The 24,549-nt window shown below is 37.0% G+C and overlaps 1 protein-coding gene across 1 annotated transcript in view; it reads left to right on the forward strand.

The window, feature by feature from the left end:
• DARS1 (aspartyl-tRNA synthetase 1) overlaps positions 1–20,840 on the forward strand; it is a 42,274-nt gene extending 21,434 nt beyond the window's left edge. Inside the window, exons 5-16 of the mRNA XM_069780787.1 lie at positions 70–172; positions 1,440–1,520; positions 2,007–2,066; positions 10,291–10,402; positions 12,340–12,474; positions 13,656–13,803; positions 14,765–14,911; positions 15,872–15,914; positions 16,596–16,676; positions 17,318–17,429; positions 18,382–18,453; positions 20,190–20,840. Coding sequence (XP_069636888.1) covers positions 70–172; positions 1,440–1,520; positions 2,007–2,066; positions 10,291–10,402; positions 12,340–12,474; positions 13,656–13,803; positions 14,765–14,911; positions 15,872–15,914; positions 16,596–16,676; positions 17,318–17,429; positions 18,382–18,453; positions 20,190–20,281 — 1,186 coding nt within the window. The 3' untranslated portion in view covers positions 20,282–20,840. The remainder of the gene's footprint in view (positions 1–69; positions 173–1,439; positions 1,521–2,006; positions 2,067–10,290; positions 10,403–12,339; positions 12,475–13,655; positions 13,804–14,764; positions 14,912–15,871; positions 15,915–16,595; positions 16,677–17,317; positions 17,430–18,381; positions 18,454–20,189) is intronic.
• The last annotated feature ends 3,709 nt before the right edge of the window (positions 20,841–24,549 follow it).

Consider the following 24,549-nt stretch of genomic DNA (forward strand, 5'->3'; position numbering starts at 1 on the left):
GCTCAGTAAGGAGTCTGATGCAGTGTGCAATGAAATTTAGTAAGGCTTCTATCCTATCTTTATTGACAGCATCAACAAAGAGAGCATTGTGGATGTAGAAGGCGTTGTGAGGAAAGCACATCAGAAAATAGGAGGTTGTACTCAGCAAGATGTTGAGCTTCACGTTCAAAGGGTAAATTTTTGAGCAAATGGAGCACTGGTTAATTGTTTGAGAGATTATCTGTCTAGGCTGTCTGTCTACATGCATAAACTTTGTCAGTAAGCAGTCCCATGCCAGATAAATAAACTGCTTTAAACTACAAATTTCAGTGTATGATATGTAAACGTGAAACATTTCTGGTTTTAAGAGATGTGATTTTTAGAATTTCCTATTTTTATCTGCCATTTGAATTACAGTGCCAGGTAAAATGAAGTATCTCACTAGAATAATTTGTCTAGGAATGCTTGTAATTCTAGTTATTGATTTGTAACTGCAGCAGATACTGTCATAAAAAAATCTGCTTCTTTTTAAGTGCAAGTCAGAAGTTTCTTCTTTATCAGAAAGTTACAATCTTCCCCCTAGTACAATGGAATGGAATATATAACTCTTAGCAAAAGTAAAGCACTGGCTTAACAGTATAGAAGCCCTTGAAATCTAAAATTCCTGTAGCTTGGCTGTAGGGCTAGAGGAAGTGCAACTTTATAATTTGTTTAAATAGAAAGCGTATTTAAACGTTTATGTAATATCCTTTCCTTCTAAAGGTTTTCAACCAAACTATATGCCTGCAATACAGCTGAAACACAGTCACTTCAAGAGTAGAGTACAATGGCTATTGTATTTATAGCAGTAAGGTAAATTTTAGCTAACAGCATTGGGGAAGATCTGCAGATTTTGAAGAAACATGTTTTAATATATCTGCAGATTATCATATGCTTAATTTTTCTGAAAGAATACCAAATCCTGTAAGGTACCAAAGACTGTAAGGCAAGGGAAGGTGTTTTTCATTCTCTGATTGTATTTTAGGTGTCTCATAAATTTGCAATCTGAAATGGCTCTTTCACATATAATCAGATGATAAATAAAATAATACATTAACAATGACAAGAACAGGATGATTTTACTGGAATCAGAACCTAAAATTCTGTGAAATCTAGTAGTTTCAGACCTGACATTCATGCCAATAGGCTTTTGCTTAGGCAGTGTGTACTTGCTCAACTCAATGCTTCCCAGAAGAAAAAAAGATATTTTTAATCTTTGAAAAGGAAAATAAGAACTAAGCACTTCCAGTATTGTCATGAGAATGCACCCATGTCTCTTAAGTATTTGAATAAAATCACAGTCTTATAGCTAACAGCCTATGCAAACACTGTTTCAAGTCTATGCCAGAAATACCCTTTTGTAAATCACACCTTCTTTTGAACTGAGTCTCATGCTATTTCTGTTCATGTCTCAATTTCAGATCTATGTGATCAGTTTAGCTGAACCCCGCCTGCCTTTACAGCTGGATGATGCTGTTCGGCCAGAAGTGGAAGGAGAGGAGGTGAAAACTTTGCATCCTCAAAATACTTTTAATTGTAATTGAACAAAAGCATGAAAGCCAGGCAAATTCCTTAATGCAGTGATTTTGGAGGTTTGTTAGGTTTGCATTTTACTTCCTTTCTGTTATCCAGAACTGCGTTACAAATCTCTATAGCTTTGATGTCTGCTGAACTGCAGTAGAAGGTCAAAACCAGAGGGTTTGCAGTCTTGTGTGTCTTCTGGATCCTCATAGTTGTGTTCTGCCTGTGACCTCTGGGAGAAGTTACACCTTAAGTTTTGCTATGCTGCTAATTTGCTGTATGTTCTTTGTAGAATGATCTAGAAATTCTACTGAACTTAGAAGTAGCCTTTGGCTTTTAGCCAAAAGATGTTTTTCTCCATTGATTTTGTTTTGGCTTTTTTGGTTTTGGTTTTGGTTTTTTAGGGTTTTTTTTGTTGGCTTTTTGAGGTGCATGTATTCATTATGTATCTTTGCACAACTGTTTAGGATGGAAGAGCTACTGTAAACCAAGATACAAGACTGGACAACAGAGTCATTGATCTGAGGGTAAGGAACATGCTGTGTTGCATACTTGCCTGCAACTGTTTATTCTTCACATTTCTAATCCACAAAGCAATAGAAGTCATGGATTTGATGGAAGTGTGTTTTTTGCCAGAGGAAAAATAAACAACTATTTTTTTTATTTGTGAGTGGCATTGTGAAAACACAGGGGTTTTTAATCCTAAGTATTCACCTTCCCTGACATTAATCAAAGAACATGTATTAGTAGTTTAAAGGTGAACATTTAGGATTTGGCATGTGGCCGTGTACATCTGGGCTTTTTTATTTACAAAAGTCAAAGGTGACTGAATAGGGACAATTTAGAGACAACATTTGTTCTCAAATGTAGTGTTTGATACCCAAAAACTGTAGTAAGAGCTCAGTTTTGAAGTGCAAGATGGAAGTTCTGGATTTAACCTGTAACTGAGGTGCTGTAATGCATGTCTTGCAAGTGAAACTGTACCAGGCCACGATACCAATCTCATTCTCTTTGTTTCCTCCACAGCATTTGTATCTTTTTCTTTTTTTTTTTTTTTCCTGAAACATCTTTCTTCATCCAGGTCATAGAGACACAGCCCTCTGTGAATTCATATAACTCCCAAATACGTACTCTTTCTGATCAGCAGCAAAAAACTATCTACTAAATCACTTACAGGACTTCTTTTTTAATGAAACAGCAACCAAGACTGAGCGTGTAACTAACTAACTGTTCATACTGACATGAGGTTTTCTGGTCTCTTCCCTTATTTGGCTCTCCACAATAAAATTTGAATTAAATTTTCATTGAATGAAGAGTGTGCTTAGCTCATTTTTATGGTGTATCTAGTACTGCCTTCAAAGCTCTGATAATGGCAGTTTCCTCAGTAAATATGGACCTAGGAAATAAAGCAAAAAAGTCAGTTATTTATTGGAAAATTTGGAAAAATTCTGGCACTGAGATGTTTAAAGCATTTGAATATCTGACCTCCTTATTTCAGCAACTAAAACTACTTGTACAAACTGTTCTACTTGGACCAAAGTTAATTGCTTTTCACTTGACCTTATGTATAATATTGAGCAACTTCAATTTGTGATTACTTTTCAGGATACTCGATATTTTATCATGTTGGTCTTTTCATCTGTGTCTTAAATTTAAGCCTTTGATGAAAAGAATGCTATACTAATGGTTGAAAGTGAAAATCATTTAAAGGATCATCGGCTTATGGTAGTGATAAGGCAGTGCAGTAGATTGAAGGGAGAACTCTGGGATGCTCGAAGTGCAAGTTTTACTTGAACTTCTGGTGATGAAGAAAAATACTCAACAGCACTCCAGAGAAACTTAAGAAAATCCAAATACCTGGATAATAAACTGAAAAGAGCCATGAACTCCAAAGAGAACAGAGAAACAATACAAAGGGAAACAACAGTTCAAAATACTAGCTGAAAATAATGGCATGAAAGTATCCTTGGCTGTAATTCAGATGAGGGCATCTGCAGAGTAAAACCTAAGAATGGAAGAAGAAGGAAGACTGTAATGCCAGAATAATCACAAGAGATTTAACAAAAAGGGGTGGGCTAAAATTCTTGTTCCTGTACACATTCAGTAGTCCAGCAGCACTCTCCCAATACTTCTTAGATATCTCTGCCAGTATAGTAGTCGAACATTAGTTGTCAGTATTCTGCCTGGAGGGTGCAGCTGCTGAGCTAAGTGAATGCTGCTATAACCTTTTCTAACTTATATGTCCCAATCATTGTTGGTACAACGTTTATTCAGCAATGTTTGGCACCTTGTTTTGAGGTCTGAACATTAACTCTGCCTTCTATAGAAGCTATTTTTCTCCTTAGCTCCAACAGCTGCTGCAGTGTGGTGCTAAACAGCTATTTCATGCTGAACAGGAATTCAGGTTAACTTTTTACGAAATTGATGGAAGGATGAAATGTCAAATCTCAGTACTTCAGTGCCTGATGTCTTGTCCTGTGCATGCACCTGTGGCTGGATGTAATCTGGCCACAGCTTTCCCTTGATTAGGCTTAGGTATCTATCTTGCCTTCCTCCTACATACAGGCAAAGTTTCTGTCTCTGACTGTGTCACATTTCTGTGTGTGTGTGTCTTCTGTTGCACATTTCATTATTTGTTTCAGAACAAAAGCAGATTATTTTGGAACAGTATAGAATCATAGAATCATTTAGGTTGGAAAAGACCTTTAAGATCCTCAAGTCCAACAGTCAACCCAATACCACCATGCCCATTAAACCATGTCCTGAAGTGCCAAGTCTACGTGTTTTTTGAACACTTCCAGGGATGGTGACTCAACCACTTCCCTGGGCAGCCTGTTCCAATACCTGACAACCCTTTCAGTAAAGAAGTTTTTTCTAATATCCAATCTAAAGTAGGCTCATGCCTATTCATAAGTTTGCTTTGTTTGTTCTCAGGAGCTTTGCTTGTGCAAAAGAAGATTCTAAATAATTATGTGTTACTTTGACCTGGTTTTTAAACGGAGAGCTGAATAAGCAGAAAAGGTATTTAATGGAGAAAGGGGAAATCACAGTGAGAATACATGTGCTTATATATATGTGCGCATCCTAAGCACTGTATGCAGTGGAATCACTGACAGGGACACGAAGGTAGTTTGTCCTTCAAAATAACTGAACCACCCCCACCCACCCCACCCCCGTAGTACCTGGTTTTCAGTGATGTGGTTGCATAGACTGGAGCTGTAGTACAAATGGGATTTCAGAGAACCCCTAGTGTTTTGTATGTGCTGCAGAAGTAGGCATGTTCTAAGGAGGATTAGAAGGCATGATGTGTTGAAGCCTCAGAGGGATATCTGAAACCATTGTTAGCCACTGGTCTCCCATACCTCTTCCTTCTAGGAGAACCATATCTTGGGCAGCAGGGAAGAAATGTTAACAGAACAGTTCTAACAGAGATGCTGTGATGATCTGTTCCTACAAGTGTGGGAGGAAGTCCAACCACAGATATATGTACCATTTAGTTCTGGTTTCCTCAGTGCCCCAGTTTTTTAAGGAAGAAGGAGGTCATCGAACATCAAGAATAGAGATACTATTTTTTGGAGAATGAGTTAACAAACGCATAGATTTTGGCCAGGATCAGGCTAAAAAAAGTCCTTAGTATGGAATTAAAATTATTTTTGTCCCTTTAAATACAGTCTTTAATGTGGTTAAGTAGTTTAACTAATTTTATGTTGTGATTAACCAATGAGTTCATTGGTTAGGGCCAAATAGTGATAAAGTGGAGCTGTGAAACTCAGTTATTGCATGAGTGAAAGGGACTGGATTTCCAAAAATGGCATCACTCCATCCAGCTGTGATGTATACCAAGAAGAGCTTGATTATGATGCAGTAGAAGGAGTGCAATTAATAAGAAATTACATTAGTGGAGATGTAATATGCAAGTATTCTACAATGTAATATGTAATATGTAAGTAATATGTAATATGTAAGTATTCTGCAAAGATTGCAATACTAACATTCTTGTGTACATGTGAAAATAGACTGAGTAGTACACTGTATTTTTAAGAATCTTGCAGTTTGGTTGCTGACAAAGTTCTCCCAGAGATGTCTGGTAGGTTTTTTTGAGGTTAGGGATGCGAAGTACTTAAATGCCAAGATCCCAAGCTATTGCTATAGTTGTTATTCTGATGTGTGGAGGGAAAACGGGTGGAGGGGTTTTAAAAATCCTTTCCAAGAAATGATGACTGAGGAAGAATGAATCTGTTCCTGATGGGTTAACTCATAACATACAGATCACATACTTGTGGAGTAGAAAAAATTGGGGGTGTAGAGACAAGAGAGATGGTAAGAAGGAAGAAGTGTCCTTGTATAGACCAGATTTTCTTTCACATAACCACAGGTGACTGTGAGGAAGAAACCACTGTTGACCTAAGTATCTATTTTTCATGATAGTTTAATGAAAGTCAAAACAGTCGATTCTAGAGATGTTTGACTTACTGTTCCTTTATTGGAACAATTAAAAAAGGCAAATTGGAGCACTGATTGTGTTTCTAAATCTTTACTTTTGTGCTGTTCTTAAGTTTAACTGAAGTATTCAGTGATGTGTAGACTTTTCATGTCTGTAAAACCCCTACAGAAACCGTACTTCATTAAGATCTGTGGTAGATGAAAAATAATGAAGAAAAGACAAGTTAAACACTGGTTTTTGGGTTTTGCTTCTTAGTTTGTCTTCCTCTGAAGAAAAAATCAATTCAGGTTCATCCAGTTTTAACAATGGACCTGACTGATATCCTTGTTCTGGCTTGTTTTTCATGTCCAGCAGGGTTTTTATCCTAACAGTATCTGTCCAAATTTGATTTAAATTATACGCATTTTGCAGTCCTGATGCTATAATTGTGTCTGCTAATGCACAGCTCACTGAGACCAAAGCACAGTCTTTTTAGGGTCAATATTACCCAGTTTAAACTGCTCAGGGTAGAGCATAAACATTAAACTGTATCTTTAGTAGTTTATGGATGTCAGACTATGTTATATGATAATCCAGCTGTACATCGATCTTAATGCAGTTTTTGTCAAAATACTTGATAACTTCAAGCTTAATTTCATTGTGTTGAATTCAGTTTGCTCATTGCAAAAGCTGTGTTTTTCCTGACTGAATTCAAGCTGTAATGAACAAGCAGATGTAGTTTATTTTGTGGGTAGTGATTTGATAGTGAAGACATAACACAGTTGCAGTCATTTAGACAACAAACTTCAAGTTCATATCTTCTTCTTATACTGTAAGTAATACCGAAATCTGAATAAAAATTGACTTTAATCACTTTGAGGTTAAAAAATTGTTATCTAACATATATCCTATTTCCTAGCAAAACCTTCATTTCTCATACATATAGTAGGGGAATTGCAAAATTATTTACATTATTTAGAATAATGTGTATTACTTAAAAGAGTATAGATTACATTATTTTCCCTTTTTATTTAGCCTACTTATGTATTTAGTGATTGTTCATGGTAGAAGACAGGTAGTTACAGCAGGCAGACAAAAGCAAAACTGAGGTGAGAGTGGAACAAATTCTACAGCTGACGTGAGAGTAAGAAGAAAAGTTCGCAACTTCGCACGGCTGTGCCTCAGTCGCACCTCTTTGAGATATGATCATGTAAAGTGTTAACTGCCCTCAATTCTGTTGAAACCCATTTGTTGGACTCTGGCAACTTACACGGCTATTATTCTAACACTGCAGCTTGTGTTGAATAAGACATGATAATTGCTTTTATAATCTTGCTTATAGTGTTAAAATATGGTCTGTTCTGGTATTACTAATATTTTCCTTTGTAGCATTAAAATAATAAACACACAGGTGAGATTAGAGTGAGGTTACGACTGAAACTTGTATTTCTCTATTGTTAGCCAAACATTTTTTTCTGCTGTCTGTAAGATAGGTGATTATTAAAAAATAATGAGTTTTCCCGTAAAATCAATTCTGCAGACCAAGTTAAAACATTAACACTGTTAAGTGCAACAGCATTTAAGTGGCATAAGTTTGTTTCTACTTATCTCTTGAAGGAATATTTACTGTCTTTGCCATAGTCTCAGTAAGATAGTTTGTCAGTATATATGTGGAAGAATTCATATTAGAGTGAACATTACAGGAAAAGAATGCCATGGCAAAATCTTTCTTAAGGCAAAGGTAAAAATCAATTCATTTTGACAGCTGTCTCTGTAGTTTGCCACGTTGTACCTAAGTGTGTTAGCTCAAATGGTATCTGTATTACCTACCATTGTACGAAACATGGTAATATACATACCAGCATCCCAGTTAAAAACAGGATAAAAGCTTGAATTATTTTCTTCAGATAAATTCACTCTCTTTTTGTCCTGAACATTATACCAGTGCAAAGGATGTAATTAAATCTAAAAAGTTTTGCTCCATGTGTAGATACAGAATCATCTTTAAAATCTTTTGAAAGTTGTAGTGGCACATAAAACTTTTGAGGTCATCTGTTTGACTCGACTGCACGTTGACAGTTGCAGTTCTTTAGGAGCTTATCTCAAATGTCTTGTTGGTCTGTTTAATTCTTACAAGGAGACTGCAGTATCACAAATTCTCAACAGTTATCCCTGTTGGCAGTCTCTGAATGAATGGGCACTGAAACTCAGCTACCTTTGGTAGAAAGAAGAGTGGTCTTGTCAGATCTAATTTCAGGTATGGAGAATTGCTGCTTGTTCTTTCCTTGGTCTATAGTTAAATAAAAGCTTCAGTGTCCAGATCTGTGTATTTGGCTGCTTTCAAAAATGCTATTTTTTAACCATGATTTATCATTATAGATGGGATTAGGAAGACAGGGTCTTTGCCCTGCATCCTCACTAAAGCCAGGAGGAGTTACTACCTAATGAACTATTGTTAGTGGAGAACTGTGTTAGTTATTGACTGGCTGTGTTTTTGTGCACACTTCTAGGTCAGACCAAGTAATTACTTTCAGATTGGATTTAGCAACCATTTTTCTTTTTCCTAGGACTGTATGACTTAGGACTGTATTCTTATCTGCTGTGGCATGAAACTGGTGTTGGTTCATCAGAAGGGTAGAGGAGGCATTGTTGCTGTCCTGCTTTAAATGAATGTTAAACATTTTGTCTCTTAGCATTTTTAGAAATTTGTCCAGTTTATCAAAAACTGTATTGGTAAACCCAAATGTGACTGTTTAAGTTGTCGTCTCTTGGAAAATGTCTTTCACCTTCTAAGTATGAGATGGTTAAGGAAAAAAAAAAAAAAATCCCTTTGAAGCATCCCAGTGCTTTGATGTAACGCTGTCAAATTATGCCCAGAACTCAGGCAAAGTCTTAGCGTATGTCTGATTCTGGGAGAACCATGTGAAAAAGGTGAAAAAGTTTGAGGGTACTTTTGTAACTGTTGCTCAAAACCTCATTTCCTTCATTTTGAAAGTAGTGGGAGTAGCGGCTGTGGTTAATGCTATCAGACAGTGAGAGCTGCTAGCTATTATTTACTAGTCTTAACCACTTACACTCCTGAGAAACTATATCGGTCAGCTAAAATTGCAAATAACTCCAAATTACTGCAGATCTGCAGTATTATTACAGTTCTCTGTTTTGGTTTTTCAGTGAAGTGATATCTTTATCTTGCAGAAATGATGGATGCAGCTTTATTTCAACGTATCTACTGACTGACTGTCTAAATTTGGGTGCTTATATGATTTGTTTTGGTTGGGGGTTTTTTGTTTTGTGGTTTGGTAGGAGTCATGTGAAAAAGCCCACAAGGCTGCTCTTACCCTAACTGAAAAGTTGGGTACCTTTCAGAAAGGAGAAGTAAACAGTGCTATGACGCAGATTGTCGTAAAGAACTGTTCTCTTAGTTGTTTGCAAGAATTCGTTAGGTTTTATATACGCTTCTAGGTTGCTAACTGTCAGCTCTTAAAACGCTGCAAGCACAAAATCAGATATGGGTTCAGTGTTGAGGTACTGTAGTGTTTTCAGCATTCACTAAGGGTTATTTTTTTTGCTTCATGGTAAAGCTCAAGAGTGTTACAGAACATTTAGTGGAGGATTTGCTAAGCAGATAAGTAGCTTGACTGTGTCACGTACATAAACAAACAGAAGATGATAAATTCAGCCAGATCTACTTTTGCTTTCATCTAAATGTACTTTTGGAGTAAATTCTAAAGACAGAAGAACTGCAGTTCATATGATCAGGTGTTACGTGGACTGTTTTAAATGCTAGGAGTTTAGATCTTGGTTTGGGGATGTTTTTATGTCAGTGTTGTATGTGGTTAACACATGGCTGTGTTTTTACATGAAAAATGTTGTATTTGGTAGCCTTTAATAGACACAAGCATATCTGCTTTATTTAAGTTATTGAGGGCTTTGCTTTTATCATGCACTGTATATTACTGTAGCTGTTCTAGTTCAGTGTGCTGAAAACTTTTTTTAATAGGTTTAGTGTTTTTATTCAATTTCTTACTATAAAACCTTTATTTGCAGAAGCACATCTCATAAATCAGTGATTCTTCAAATGTAGAATTGACCATACTGCCTCCTTTATAACTGAATATGCCATAAATTGAAATGAGGAGTTTCTCTTGTTTCCTTTGCTGTTTCTTTTTGCGTAATAAACAATTACTGATTTGCACTTTTCTCTGTTTAGGCAAATACAATAATCAAGTGTTCCTAAGAGAAGAGATTCATCCTTCCAGCTGTCCAGAAAAAGTAACAGAGTCAGGAAAAACTAACTTAGGATTCATTATTTTATCTTCTTCTTATAGACCTCCACTAGTCAGGCAATCTTCTGCCTTCAGTCTGGTATTTGTCAGCTTTTCCGAGAAACACTTATTCACAAGGGATTTGTGGAAATTCAGACTCCCAAAATCATTTCAGGTATTGTATATGTGATCCAGCAGCTACAGATCTGCTTCTTTTACAGCTGGTCAGCGTTCCTATCTGCCAAAAATTTAGTAAGTTTTTATTTCAAAAAGATAAAGTTCTATTTCTAATTTAGATGCAACATAGCAAACTTCTAGCAGGTATCAAAGTTGTTCTTTACTCTTCTCCTGACTTTGGATGTTAAAAGAATGACAAGACAAATATTACATATACACCTGATTTATGTACTCTGCAGTGCATGTGAAGTTTTAATTTGGTTAAATACAGATGTCTGATCATATGCATTGTTCTTCAAATCAGTGTTCTCAGTGTTGAGCACTGCCAGTTCCATTCCCAGTATCAAAAAAACTAATTTAGATTAAAAGCAACTTCCACCATAAAAAAGTTACAACAAGCATATCATGGTATAAAATATGATGTCACTTCTTTAGCAATGAGCATATGGCTGAATAGAAGGTGGTAGATCATTTTTCTGAAAGTGTGGCACAACAGCTTCAGCCCAACTAAAAGTCTAGAAATGTAGATTTTGCTTCTAGTTCTGTTGTTGACCTGCTGTATTGTTTTCAAAAGTCAAATTACTTGATTTACTGGTGGATGTTTTTCTTACATCTTATTGGTGTTCTTTGAGGTTTTGTTGATGTTGCTAAGACATACGGCATGGAAAATGTAGGGCAGAATTTCTATAGTATTCTCATTGTATGTGCATTCATTATATGCATACATTTTGCCTACTGAATTTTATACTTCTGTCTATATTTTTGAAGACAGCTCTTGATTGAGATTAAAAAAGGGCTTTTTAACAAAATACATGTAAGCAAGTATTCTTTGAACATGGAAAGTATCACTGAACTATAAGATGAAGTAACTTTTTTCCTGGAGAGGCAGTTGAAACAGCATGAATTACTAAAGACTCCCAAGTAGTTTATTTACGTAGGACCTTTGAGGAAGTGTGCTATTCTTACTGTGCAGTGTACCACTGAAAGCAAGCAAGCATCCTATTGTTTGGATGAGATCATATTTTGTAAAAATAACTAAGTTAAGTCGATTTAAATCTCATAACTAGTCTAAGATTTGAGATTTTTTAAAGTTACCTATATTCAAAAATACTCACTGAAACCATTTCAGTGGGAGTAGTGGTAATGAAAGAAAAGAAACATTAATCTCAGTGGAATGGTTAGTAACAATAATAATTGGTACTTTACCTAGAGTTATCTAAACATTAGAACTTTCACAGATTATTAACTAATCTTTCACGCTAGCATGCTTTTGTTAGCAAGTTAGGCAACTATAACTCTCATACCACACACTGGGAAATGGAAAGGTAAAGCGACTCAGCTAACAGTTTTGGTAGGCAGTTTGCAGTAAAGGATTCAAATGCATGTGTTCTTGGTTCCTATTCTCTCAAGGTAACTGTCTACAAAAACTGCCTCAAACTGAGAAAAAGCTTTATACCTTTGGCAGATGTCCTCTGGTAAATCTAGGTTTGGCTCTGAGAGAGATGTCTGCAGTTAGAGAGGATGGTCCTGGCAAAACAGGATATGCGCTTTCATCTCGGCCTCTGCAGTTAACCCGTGGAAGCCTACGTCACTGATAAAGACTGGTTTCCACAGCAGTGTTGGGCTGCAAGTAGATGTGGTGGTACAAGCATGCATTCTCTGCTGTTCTCACTCTAAGATGATGGACAGGTGGGAATAGTAACATTTTAAACTACCCCAACTAAATTTGCAGATTTGCAAGACTATGTGTGACAGTCCTGAGCTGCAAAACTTCCCTTAGCATTAATGGATGCAAATTATATCTTTTTCCTCTAATATACTTTGAAGAAAAAAATCTCCTGATCTGTAAATGTAAGACCAATAGTCTATAACTCTACCTCTGATCTATTTTTTACATTTTTATTTTAATAATTACTGCAAGGATTTGCTTTTCAGCTGCCAGTGAAGGAGGAGCCAATGTGTTTACTGTATCATACTTCAAAAGCAGTGCCTACCTGGCTCAGTCCCCACAGCTGTACAAGCAGATGTGTATATGTGCTGACTTTGAAAAGGTTTTTTGCGTTGGGCCAGGTAAGAAAAGTGTTGGTTTATCCACAGTGTGAAGTGTGCAGTGATGGCTTTTAGCAGCTGTGGTACAAATAAGATAACATGCACACTGAAAGCTTTGAATGGTTTCACTTAATATAGTTTCACTTACCAAACACAAATTTCAGTTGGGGCGACTAATGAGAGTAAAGTTGATGGAGAAGTTTCTGGAACAAAACTAAAATGCTGAAATACGCATGGAGTACTCTTCTCCAGTGTCTGCTGTTCTGTGAGGAGAAGGAATAGAGTTGCATTGGAAATTGATGATATGATGAAGTTAGTAAAACATGGAACAACACTGTGGTTACTGAAGCCATAGTTTCCTATTAACCATGCCCAGCAGTTGCCTAGTTGCCTTTAGTTGCCCAGTAGTAAGCAGTTAAAACAGGCAAGCTAGGTTTTATGTGCTTCAGATTGCATATTAACATATACTTATCCCTTGGTTTTGTATATGTACCAAACAACTTTATTTAGAAAACACATACGTTTAACTGGGCTGTCAGTAAATAATAAAAAATTAGTAATTTCCAGGCTCGTGCTCTCTTTCTCAAAAGCTGATAGGACATGGCCTCTTTAGGTGGTAATACAGCATTTTTTTTCTAAGACTTCAAAGACAGGTTTAAAGATACGTAAGCTGGAAATGCTGGAGAACAAGTCAGTAACAGCTTGTAAAATAAAAATGCAAGTAATTCAGAAGATCTTAAATTTCTTGTTAATTACTAACAAATCAGCCATGGTTTATAAGAAGATCTGTTTATATTAGACTCATCTATCTGAAAAAACCCCAAACCCACAGAACACACACACGTGCACAAGTTTATTTCCTCTGAAAAAGGCAGTTTTCAAATATGAATGTTCATATGTGCCTGAAAACTTGTCTGTTTTTTCCACTTCTGTCTGTTGGTCTGACAAGAGATACTGCCTCTCTACAAGTCTTGTCTGTCTTGTATCTTTGAGCACCATAGCTACAATAATGCTGTCACTGTTGTTATAAATGATGCTCCGAGGCAGCTAGTTTTCTTTTTGTTTTTCAGTGAGAATTGTCATGTCTAAAGACAGCATTGTCTGCCTGATCCAAATGCTGATGTGATTGATTGTCAGTGTTATTTTTCAAAATGGAATGATAATTTCAGGTCAGTTAGAATTTCTGTTGTTTAATTTTACAGTATTTAGAGCTGAGGACTCCAATACACACAGACACCTGACTGAGTTTGTTGGTCTGGATATTGAAATGGCTTTTAACTATCACTATCATGAAGTGGTAGATGAGATTGCAGATACCTTGGTGCAGATATTCAAGGGACTTCAGGAAAGGTAACGAGAGCATTTTCCATTTCATGAGCAACTTTGTTTGTTGGAGATTTCTTGCACTGTGGTATGAAATGGGTAAGCATTTTATCCTCAGCTTGTCAGATAATCATTAGTAATCTGATTTACAACAGAACGTCAGACATTTTTGCTTTGCTCTTAACTATTTCTTTGTCCCTGACTCTTAAAGTTCATTCAAGCCATAGGCCAGTAAACTATTTTTAGCCTGACTTGCATCTCCTAGAGTATGCTAGCTTGCACTAAGAAAACTTGTTTACTGTTGAATGGACTCCCTAACAGAAATAATCCATCATTAATTTAAAACATCCTTCTTTTTGTGCCACTACAGGTAGACTGATTGTTCTATTTTGAAATTCATACTTACTATCTAAGAAAGTTTTTCTGAATCAAATTTATTGTAACAGCCTGCATCTCTGCTATGAAAGCAGCAAAGATGATTTTCCATTATTCACAGTCTAACTCATTAAAAAGCCAGGCCAGAAGTTTAGGAAGTGTTTTTCATCTACTTACAAATTAGACTATCTTGCCAGCAGAAATGCAAATCTTTTCATCTGCTAGAAGGAAATTTCTCTTTTGTATTTGAAATAGGATATTACCCAAATCAAAGAAGAACCCAGGTAAATATTAAAAATCAAAGGGATGATTTCTCAGTGTCTTTACTGTGAAAATTTGACCTAGTCAATTATTTCTTACAAAAGGAATAGAACAGAAGTATTAGTAAAATATTAACATGTATATCACTGAAGTAGATGCATTAACTTACATGAAACATTTCATTAGGATTGTACAGAATTTGTCGAGAAGTCGCTATAAAAGTTTTTTATGTTGCAAGAGGGACCTCTTGTGGCAAAATTTTATTGCCATTGCAAAATCATTATTAGATGCAAGAAGAATACATTTCTTGATTGTTTTTTATTTTGCTTCTGTTCTTGTTACTCCTATATAGATTCCAAACTGAAATTCAGACAGTGAACAAACAGTTCCCGTGTGAGCCATTTAAGTTTTTGGAGCCAACTCTGAGGCTGGAATACCGTGAAGCTGTGGCCATGCTTAGAGAGGCTGGTGTTGAAATGGGTGATGAAGAAGATCTGAGGTACTTGGGCAGTACAAAAATGTGTCAGAGCCTTGTGAAAGTGGTAGTGAAGTGCCAGTTTTGCACTGTGCAACTGACAGCCATTGAGAAGGAGCCACAAGCTTTTAGAGGAATAAGCAGTACTCATATCCAGATCTCTTGATAAATAAATGGATATGAAAATAGTCCTTTCTTCTAACATAGACTATACATATGAAGTCTGAAATCCAAAAGAAAATAACTTACAACATAAAGTGAGAGTAACTTCAACCTTCTAAGGATAAGAAGCATTTGTTTTTCTAACAATTGCAGTCCTTCATGTGAATTGTCACGTTTTTGAATAGGATTAAACAAAAAGATTCTTCAGTCTTAAGGTCTTTTTTTTCAGTAACACCTTCCTATTTCTTCTCTCCAGGAAAATGATTAAGCACTCATGATTGCATTCCCATTGATTTACTGAAAGATGGGTTTAATTAACTGTATATAAACTTCTCTAACGACACTTAATAAATTAAAACTTTTCTGTCCTTTCCCATATTATATCCATTAGGATAATGTGTGATTTTACAGTTAAACGATCTGCGCATCAAAGAATTTTCAATCGTAAGAGTTTGCTAGAGCAAAATAACTTCCTTAGCAACTGCTTATGGTGTTTCTCACTTATTGTGCCTAAGAAGAAATGGCTGCATAAGGTATATGCCAATAGGAAGTAGAGTACACAGTTCTTCAGTAATCAGAATCTGATGACTAGGAAGTAGTTACATTAAGAGCAAGAATATCTTAAGATATCAGTTAATTTAGGAACAAAAATAAATATACTTTATTTCTGTCTGCACAATCCAAAACATTCAGAAACAAGTACTGGATTTTCTAAAGGGCAGGGTGCAGCAGATCTGTAGCTTGAAATCTTTTTAGCTTTATGAAGTATATAATCAGGACAAGTTTAAATCACTTAATTTTAATGGTGATAATCTTTTTCAGCACACCTAATGAAAAGCTTCTGGGACGCCTGGTAAAGGAAAAGGTAACAATTATTTTAGAATAAATAAATTTGTCATTGAATCTGAAACCTGATGTCATGGAGTCATTGGGTTGGTATAAACGCCTACTTCATGTAAAACAACTTTTTACACACTGATTGAGAATACAGTATCTCGGAACACGCAGAAGTTGTGAAGAGTTTGTGATCAGCATAAGCATTTTTTAATTGTCTGACTGCATTCCCATTTTGCTGCTGCTTATTTAATCTACTGACAGTTTTGTCTTTATCATTAATAAGCTGTTTCAAACCATTTTCAATCTTTTATATTTATTTCTATCATCTGTTATACTGAGCGCACCAAACAGGATAGAACGTTCCAAAACCAGTTTTTACGATAATAAAAAAAAATGCCAAACCAGATTCTAACTAAATCTATAGGAGAACACAAGATCTTTGGGAAAAAAATGAGTACCTGTTACTACAGCAAGACATTTTACTGCTGAACATTTATAAGTTTATACTAGAAGTAGTTTTGGAAAACTGAAAAAAATAATACACCACTTTTATTGATAACTATTATTTTTTAAGATAATACTGTCAAATTTGTGGAAAGTTATTGTAAATCTTTATTTTATTTCAAAGATGCACTGGTTGTGTCTTCTTGTAATTTGTTCTTTACATCATTTTCTCTTGTACTAACTGTTTCAAATTACCTTCTTTCAGTATGATACGGACTTCTATATTCTTGACAAATATCCTCTTGCTGTGAGGCCTTTTTATACAATGCCAGACCCAGTAAACCCTGTAAGTAAAATTCTTTGTTGTTGTCAATAGGGGTTTTTTTGTAGTTTAAATTATTCCCTGTAGGGATAACTTGACAAAATAGATAAAGTCTATTTATATGATCTGCTGTTATAATTAAAATTCTGATAACAAGATTAGGTCAGTGTTACATGACTTGTAAAGTGTTTACAGTTACTCTTCACTGGTGAAAACATACCAAAAGAAACAAATCTAGCTAAAACTGTGAGATCTTTGTGAAGAGATCTTCATGGTCAGAGCACTGCTGCCATCACTGAAAAGAGGCAAAAACATTTTTCTACGGCAACAGGCACTTTAACAGAAAAGATGCTTTTTTACATTGTTAGAAATTCCTCAGTTTATTCCTAAATCCAGGGTAAATATCTTTAGAACATCTTTTGCTGGGATAGCTACATGCAAGTGTAATGGTTTTTCAAAGGGCATGTGGATCAGCTTCAGATTTTTAAATCAACTCCAGTGTAATGAGAGGAGCAAAAGGGGCTGTAATTCCCAGGCAGACTCCAAATATATTGCACTCTTAATGCACGACTTTGGATATCATAAGTGAACTTGAGAGGTGCATATTTGCCGCCTAAGGATGCAATAGCTCTAAGTGGGAAATAAACTCATCTTTGTTTTTCCAGAAAAACTCTAACTCTTACGATATGTTCATGAGAGGGGAAGAGATCTTGTCCGGAGCTCAGAGAATTCACGATCCTCAGCTGCTGACAGAAAGAGCCCAGCATCACGGCATCGGTAACAAGTCAAACAACATGAAGCTGAATTTAAAAGAATATAAATCATGATTGGATTTGTTTCCTTTAGAGGAAGAATTTGGGGTAGAATTTGTTGTATGGCAGTAGTGCTAAAATCACAGTACTGTTTCATTCTTAATGTTAACCCATCTAATTCTGTTTAACTATTTTACTCTAGAGTGGTGGTATTAAGAAACTAGCTAGTTTCCCAGCAACCCCTTCATGAAAAGGAATTGTTTCTGAGGACTTTAGAGAGATTGTAATGCAGGAAATACCTTCAACAGAATGAGGGTAGACAAACAAGTTTCATTTGGTTGTGCCTCTCTGTACTCTCACAAAGTTTTTACAGAGTACTCTAGCAGAGTCTTGGTTGGCTGTCCTTTTTAAATCTTGAACAGAGAGCAAATAAGGAAGAAGTGTCTGTTGGTGAAATTAAAAAAAAAAAAAAAAAAAAAAAGACTCAGCAGGGACAAGGCCAGCAAGTAATAGAAGGGTAAAATAGTAAATTAGGTGGAGATCACAAGAGTAAAATGTAGATTAAAATTATGCTTTCAGTGATGGCAAAGTGAAGTGGTAGGTACACAGTAGCAAAAAAGGAGTAGCTCCCACTGTAGCAAGATGGGAAAATAGTTGCTAAAGCTTCGCTTTCTCACTGCAGTTTATTCACAAAGTCACCATTTTCCATAAGTTACAATGAACAATTGGGCCTAGGTCTTACTCAAGTCTAGAATTTCTTCCCTGATTAAGTTATTAACAAAATTATAAAACAAAACTGTTACAGTCATAATTCTAGGTAGTCCTGGGTAATTTATATGTTTAATGAGTAAAAACCCCACTGTTAGTTTGTAAGTTAAATTAGTAAATTTTTTGTTGTGTTTGCAGTCCTCTAGTCACTTTTATATTTGGCTTGGGGTTCATTAAGGAGGTGAGAAACATATCTTTTTCCTCTCTAGATTTAGAGAAAATAAAGGCTTACATCGATTCCTTTCGTTTTGGTGCACCTCCACATGCAGGTGGTGGAATAGGTAAGTATCCGTTTGTTTTTGGGTTTTTTTTTTTTTTTTCTGTGTTAGCCTGAGCTTAATTTAAACTGCTCAGTCTCAAGCAGGGTTCAATATAAAATTCAAGCAGCCCTGTTAGGTAAATGTGTGGGGCTGTTATCCTGGAGAATTTAAAGAGATAAGGTAAAATGTAAGGATTATTGTAAAATAAATAGGCAAAATATTAATGGCACAGTCTGGCAAGTTTAAAAAAGTAGGCGATCACCAGAAAAAGTGCCCATTTATTAGCCAGGCACGTCACCTTCAAATTTGACCAATGAGGAAGATTTAAGGAATCAAGAAAGCACTGTATTATGTATGGATTTATCATAGCCCACTAATAACAGAAGCCACTGGTCTCAGTGCATTTGATGAAGCTGTTCTGCAGTGAGGAGAGATAAGTGATTGCTCCTGTTTTATTCAGTGATTTGACTGAATGTCACTGATCAGTTTGGCTTATGCTAATTTTTTCAGGAAAGGTATTGGGGCTTCATGTCTTGGGTGTGAGTATTTTACATATTAAAATGAAAAAAAAATAGGGTTTAGGCATCTTAATGGTAACAATTTACAGTTACGCATATTGCTTTCATTAGCAGGATGAAATCTGTTCATGCATGTGGAAATAGGACACTTTGTAGGTCCTGATCAATAAACAGAATTTCTTTGATTCAGTCTTTCTGCATTTGCCTTACTTTTGTAAAGTATATTTAGTACATTTTCAGCATGTTCTCAGAACAACTTCCTAAGTATGCCTTCAGTAAATGCATTAGATCTGCAATATGCTGTTGAGACAGTTGTTTTGAAACACCTGTAAGATGTAAGCATCGATGATGATGTAGTACTTGTGAGCAGAGGAGATGCAGCATTTGCAGATGACGCAAAATCATTTAGGCCAGTCAGAACTGACATCAAGGAAGCTGAAGCTACATCTCTTCTGCAGAGTAAATGCTCTTCATGGCACATCCCAGAGGTCAGGCCAAGTACCAGCCAAACAGGAGATGCTGTGAGAATTAACACTGGTTTCTAGCTGTTTCAGATGGAAACCTTAACAAAGGAGCACAGTATGTGAAAACTAGTATGCATCTGGGTTTCATCTCATGTAGCCCCATGGATTAGAAAGTCCGTCCATGTTCCACAGTACACACATAACCTCTGAGATTTCAGAAAGAAAGAACACAATGACCGGTGAAATATTTATTATCATAAAGATCCCAGGAGATAGTTACATGGGTATGTGTTGCTGAATCTACATTTTTGTACTGTAGAGGGTTTGGGATAAAATTTCTCAACTGTAGGTTTTTACTGTAGTTGCTTATGGCACTTAATGTCTCTTACTCCGAATCTGTTAAGACTGGTTTGGACTATACTTCTGTTACTGTATTCAAGATACAGTTCTCCCGCTTACCCACCTCCCATTTCAATTTTCTGCACCATCTTTCTTGAAAGTCCAAAGTGATTCAGAGCACGGTTGAGTCTCAAGGACCATTGCTTATTGATACATGTTCCAAATAAAGTCTGTAATGTGGTAGAAGGCACTGTATGTAAAATCCCTAATTTTTGGTTCTAGCTCCTTTCTGTACTAGGACGTGCTAATGCATACATCTCAGTCTTTGGTCACACTACTATTTGAGGCTGGCTGTAGGTATAGAGTACCTTTAACTTCCAAAGAGTTTCAAACAAAAGACTGACTATACTGATCGGTTTTTTTCCATTTGTTGTAGGGCTGGAAAGAGTAACCATGCTGTACCTAGGGCTGCATAATGTTCGTCAGACCTCCATGTTCCCACGGGATCCCAAACGACTGACACCCTAACATGAACTGCTTTTGAAAGTTTGAGATGATTTGCCCTGCAAATATGATACAATTGCAAGCATATCCCCTGCTACTGTTGAACGTCTATTGATTTGAGTATTATAATATACAATTAAAAAAAAAGAACATCTCGTTTACTGAAGTGCCACAATATTTTTTTTTATCCTTAGCTGTTTATTTAAAAGAAAATATTTTCACAGATCAAGACTCTTTGTATTGGCAACTGTGCACATTTTTAATGAAAATGTGATACTTTGAGTTAGTATTCTTAGTGTCACAGTAAACTGAATCATGTTTCTAAACATTTTAATAAATTATGCAATAAAAATTCTGCATTTTTAACTTATGTCAGCAAGGTTGAATATTCTGAATTACAGAATTGGCTCAAAGCTAAAATAACTGGATGCTTGCAATTTGAAAATCAGGAGGAAACCAGCCAATTGTTAATTTACATGAGTGTCAGGTAGAGAAGCAGGTGAGAAGAAGAGTCTTCTTAACAAAAAGGCTTCATATGAAATTGTGAAAATAGATTGCAATAAATCTCTCAAAGTAAATTAGATCCAATATCTCTCTCTCTGGTTTTTGCTTTGTATCCTCACAAGATAATCATGAACCAGTAAGGGTTGGGGTTTTTTTTAATGATGCAATAACTGCCTAAAGTTTAAATCTATTTCCTTTGTATCTTCTCCCCCCCCCCTTTTTTTTTTTGAAACTTGTATACAAGCCATGGACTTGTTCTTTATTTTATATTACTATTTGAGAATGGATAGAAGGTTACACACACTCATGGAATACACAAGGGATATATAGTATTCTGAGAAAATAAATGGACAGCGAGTTTGAGAGCAGGTAGTGTGTTTTCCTGCCTGACCCAGCCTCTAGGATAACAAACAAAACAAATCAGCAAGGATTTCATGTATCTGTTGGCAATGAAAAAAAAGCAAATAATGTAAGCCAACCTATTTCAGTTTTTTTCATTTATAAATGCTGTGAAGAGCCCAGCTGTGTACATTTAGAGAAATTGGGTGTTTCTGTAAGTCAGAGTACTTCTGAAATTCTTTCTAGACATCCTTTTTCTCAAATGAATCACTTGAACCTCCTTAATTTGCAGTGATGTGCAAAGCTACTTCTCTTCCTCCTCCTCCCAACCAAAAGGATGTGCCCTGCGTTTGGAGAGGAACCAGTGTATTTGAAAATTCCTTTTATGGACTGATAGTTGTTTTTCAAATTTAAAACATTTTTGTAAGTGTGGATGCCAAGGAGCAACATTCCTTACTTGGGCACTGCAATAGAGTTACTTTAATATTCATACATATTTGTAATTCCTGACTTAATTTTTGCTTAACATTTTACATGATAAAGCTTTCAGGAGGAGGTATGGTTTAGACAGTCTGTGTTATTGTTGCTACCTTGATTTTTAAATGTCAGAGAAGTCACATATTGGTTATGCTGCAAAAAGGTCAGTGAGGCTGTGTATAAATTGTGCAGAATTTCACAAAAGGGCAAATCATCTTTTGCAGCTGCCATTGAACAAGACTTAATTTTAATGTTTTGTGATGAGTTCTCCATTAGAAAACAATCATACTAAAGGTCAGTTAGGTAAAGTACTGGAAATGTAAAAGTTAAACTTTGTTTAGAAGTCAGACAATTCAAGGAATAACATACTTTGCAGCTTTGCTTATGAGTCTGTTGTAATTAATTTACCATGGAGTCTTCCCCAAATTATTAACTTTAAAATCTTATAGTGTACCCAGTTGTACTTTACAAAGCTAAGTGCATTGTATCATCACAGACTTACTACTGATGAATCCAAGTTTCAAAACAGTTGTTTATTCAGCTAAGCCAACTGGAATGAATTTAACTTAATTACTTTTGTTCATAGGAACTGGTAATATATTCCACATCGGAAGTGCATCCTTCCAATAAGGAGCAAAATTACTGACTTATATTTCATGCCAACAACAAAAAAAAAAACCCCAACAAAAAAAAAAACCCTCTGAGAACTACGTTTCTTGCTCTAGAATTCAGCAGCAAATACGTTCCTGTAAGAACTGTGCTTATCCCAGTTCTGTTAAGAGTTATTTGAGCTCATGCTGTAGTTTGATTTATTAACAGTAGCTGCACAAGAACAAGAATTTGGATGGAGACTGTGATTCCTTTGTATGCAGAATCCTTTCATGCAGCTTTTCTTAGCTAACTGAAAATAATTATGATCATAAATCAAACTGCAAAATGCATTTGTCCTGAATGTAATCTTAACAGGATATTTTAGTGGGAAATGTGCATTGTTAGAACTTGGTTTGAAATCTTGCAAACAGTAACTTCAGAACTTTTATGTTGCTTTGATAGGTAGCAACTCTGGTTTGGTAGTTTTGGAAGTCAAACTTGTGTAGTCCTTTATTCCCAGTAACTTGCAGGAAGTTTAGCATTTTACATGGAGTCTACAATCCTGCTGCTTCTCCACCAGTTAAAATGTTTTGGTTTTTTTTTTTTTCTTTCATGATATATAAATGGTAATTACAATAATGCAATTTTTTAAACTAAGGAACTATAAAGGATATTGGTAAGGAATAGCCAGGGAGTCATCTGCTCAAAACAAACACAAAGCTTTACTTTGCTTCTGAAGCTCAACTACAACATTTTCCTGTGAAAACCCATCTGTGTTCACTGAGCTCTCCAAATCTGCCCAGCAGGAAAGAGGACTCAGGCTGTGCTTTTGGAAGCAAAGTGCAGGACTGGTTCCCCACACCTGTTGGGGGTTAACCCTGGGGGGCAGCTCAGCACCACACAGCTGCTTGCTCCCTGCCCAGTGGGAGTGGGGAAGAGGAAAGGAAGGGTAAAAGCAGATAAACTTTGTGCTTCCACCCCAGGCCAGTTAATTCCAGGTGTATTGGACACCCCTCCACATGAAAGCAAACCGTGGCCTGGGCTCTGCTGCCAAAGGGATGGAGGAGAAGGCGTTGGCAATATTCATTGTGGCACACCGCTTGGCTGCCTTGGACTCCAAGGTTATCAAGTTAATTCTACTATTTTCTTATTTTCTTTGGATTTAAAAGACAGTGTAAGCACAGGATAAATTGTAAACAGCCGGGCAGTTTTTCTTGGACGTTGCCACCTCTTTAGCCCTTAGCTGTCTTCAAAAGGAGAAAAAAAAACCAACCACCACAACAACAAAAAAAACCTCAAAAGCTGTAATTATGTACTAAGACACAACAGTCTGCATTAAAGCAATACCAGCTTTCAAAAAAGACTAACCCAGCCAGAACCTCTACTCTGACCTCTGCAGTGAACAGTGAGTGAATCGCATATAATAAGATTCAGCTCTGCACAACAAACCAAATTGCCAGGCAGCCTTTACCATTTTGCAATTAAAGACTGTGTTCACAGTATGGCAAGTACACCGTAACATGAAATAACACTACTGCAGGAAGCTTGGGCCGCTAGCGCTTTTTAAAGGGTTTCAGAACTGAAAAAGAGTCAGCCCTTAGCTACCTTAATTACAGCAAAATTCCCGGTTTAGGCAGAGATTAATGACTTTGCAGGTGGCAGAGCGATTCTAAGCAATTTTTCATAGATACTGAAACAGTTCCCGCTGGCACGCATCGCGGGCCACCAGCTGCTCTTCAGTCCCGGCTGTCAGCCACGGCATCGCCTGGCACAAGCGGCCTTAGGCCATCCCGCTCGCCAACGCCACGAACGAGGAGCCAAGCCTCCCTCCAAACTTAGGCCTGACCCTCACCTGGCTTAATGTACACCCTTTTCACCTGAGGGAAGTCCCTCAGGCGCAGCCCACCTACTGCCCGAGCTGCCCGAGACACCTTCCACGCAGGGAGTGGGGGTTTCCACGGCTCCACGTTTCCCCCGCAGCGCCCCGGGTGCACGAGTGGAGTTTTAAACTCCGGTTACTGTCGCTGCTCAGCTCACCGCAGCTAAACACCGTGCTGGCCGCCTTCCTCCACCACAGGTTTAAGTCCTCCCCGGCGTTTACCAGTTCACTGACAACACCAACACCCCCCACAGCGCTTACAGGAAGCCCAGCGCAAGACTGAGGAAGCGGGATACTGACCAGGCTGCCCGCCTGCCGCCGGAATTTACACTCTAAGCCCCCACCCGGGGCGGGAACCCGCCTCCCCCACGCCGAGCACGGCCGAAGGCCGCCCCGCCAGGCGAACTCGCCTTTGGCGCGAAAACGTCCGCCAGGCCGGCGGGAAGCAGGGGCGGCGGGGCGGGGCTCTGCGGGACGGCGGCCGCCGATTGGCCGGCGAGGC

This window comes from Haliaeetus albicilla, chromosome 4 (genome assembly GCF_947461875.1).
Source record: "Haliaeetus albicilla chromosome 4, bHalAlb1.1, whole genome shotgun sequence".
Lineage (NCBI taxonomy): Eukaryota > Metazoa > Chordata > Aves > Accipitriformes > Accipitridae > Haliaeetus > Haliaeetus albicilla.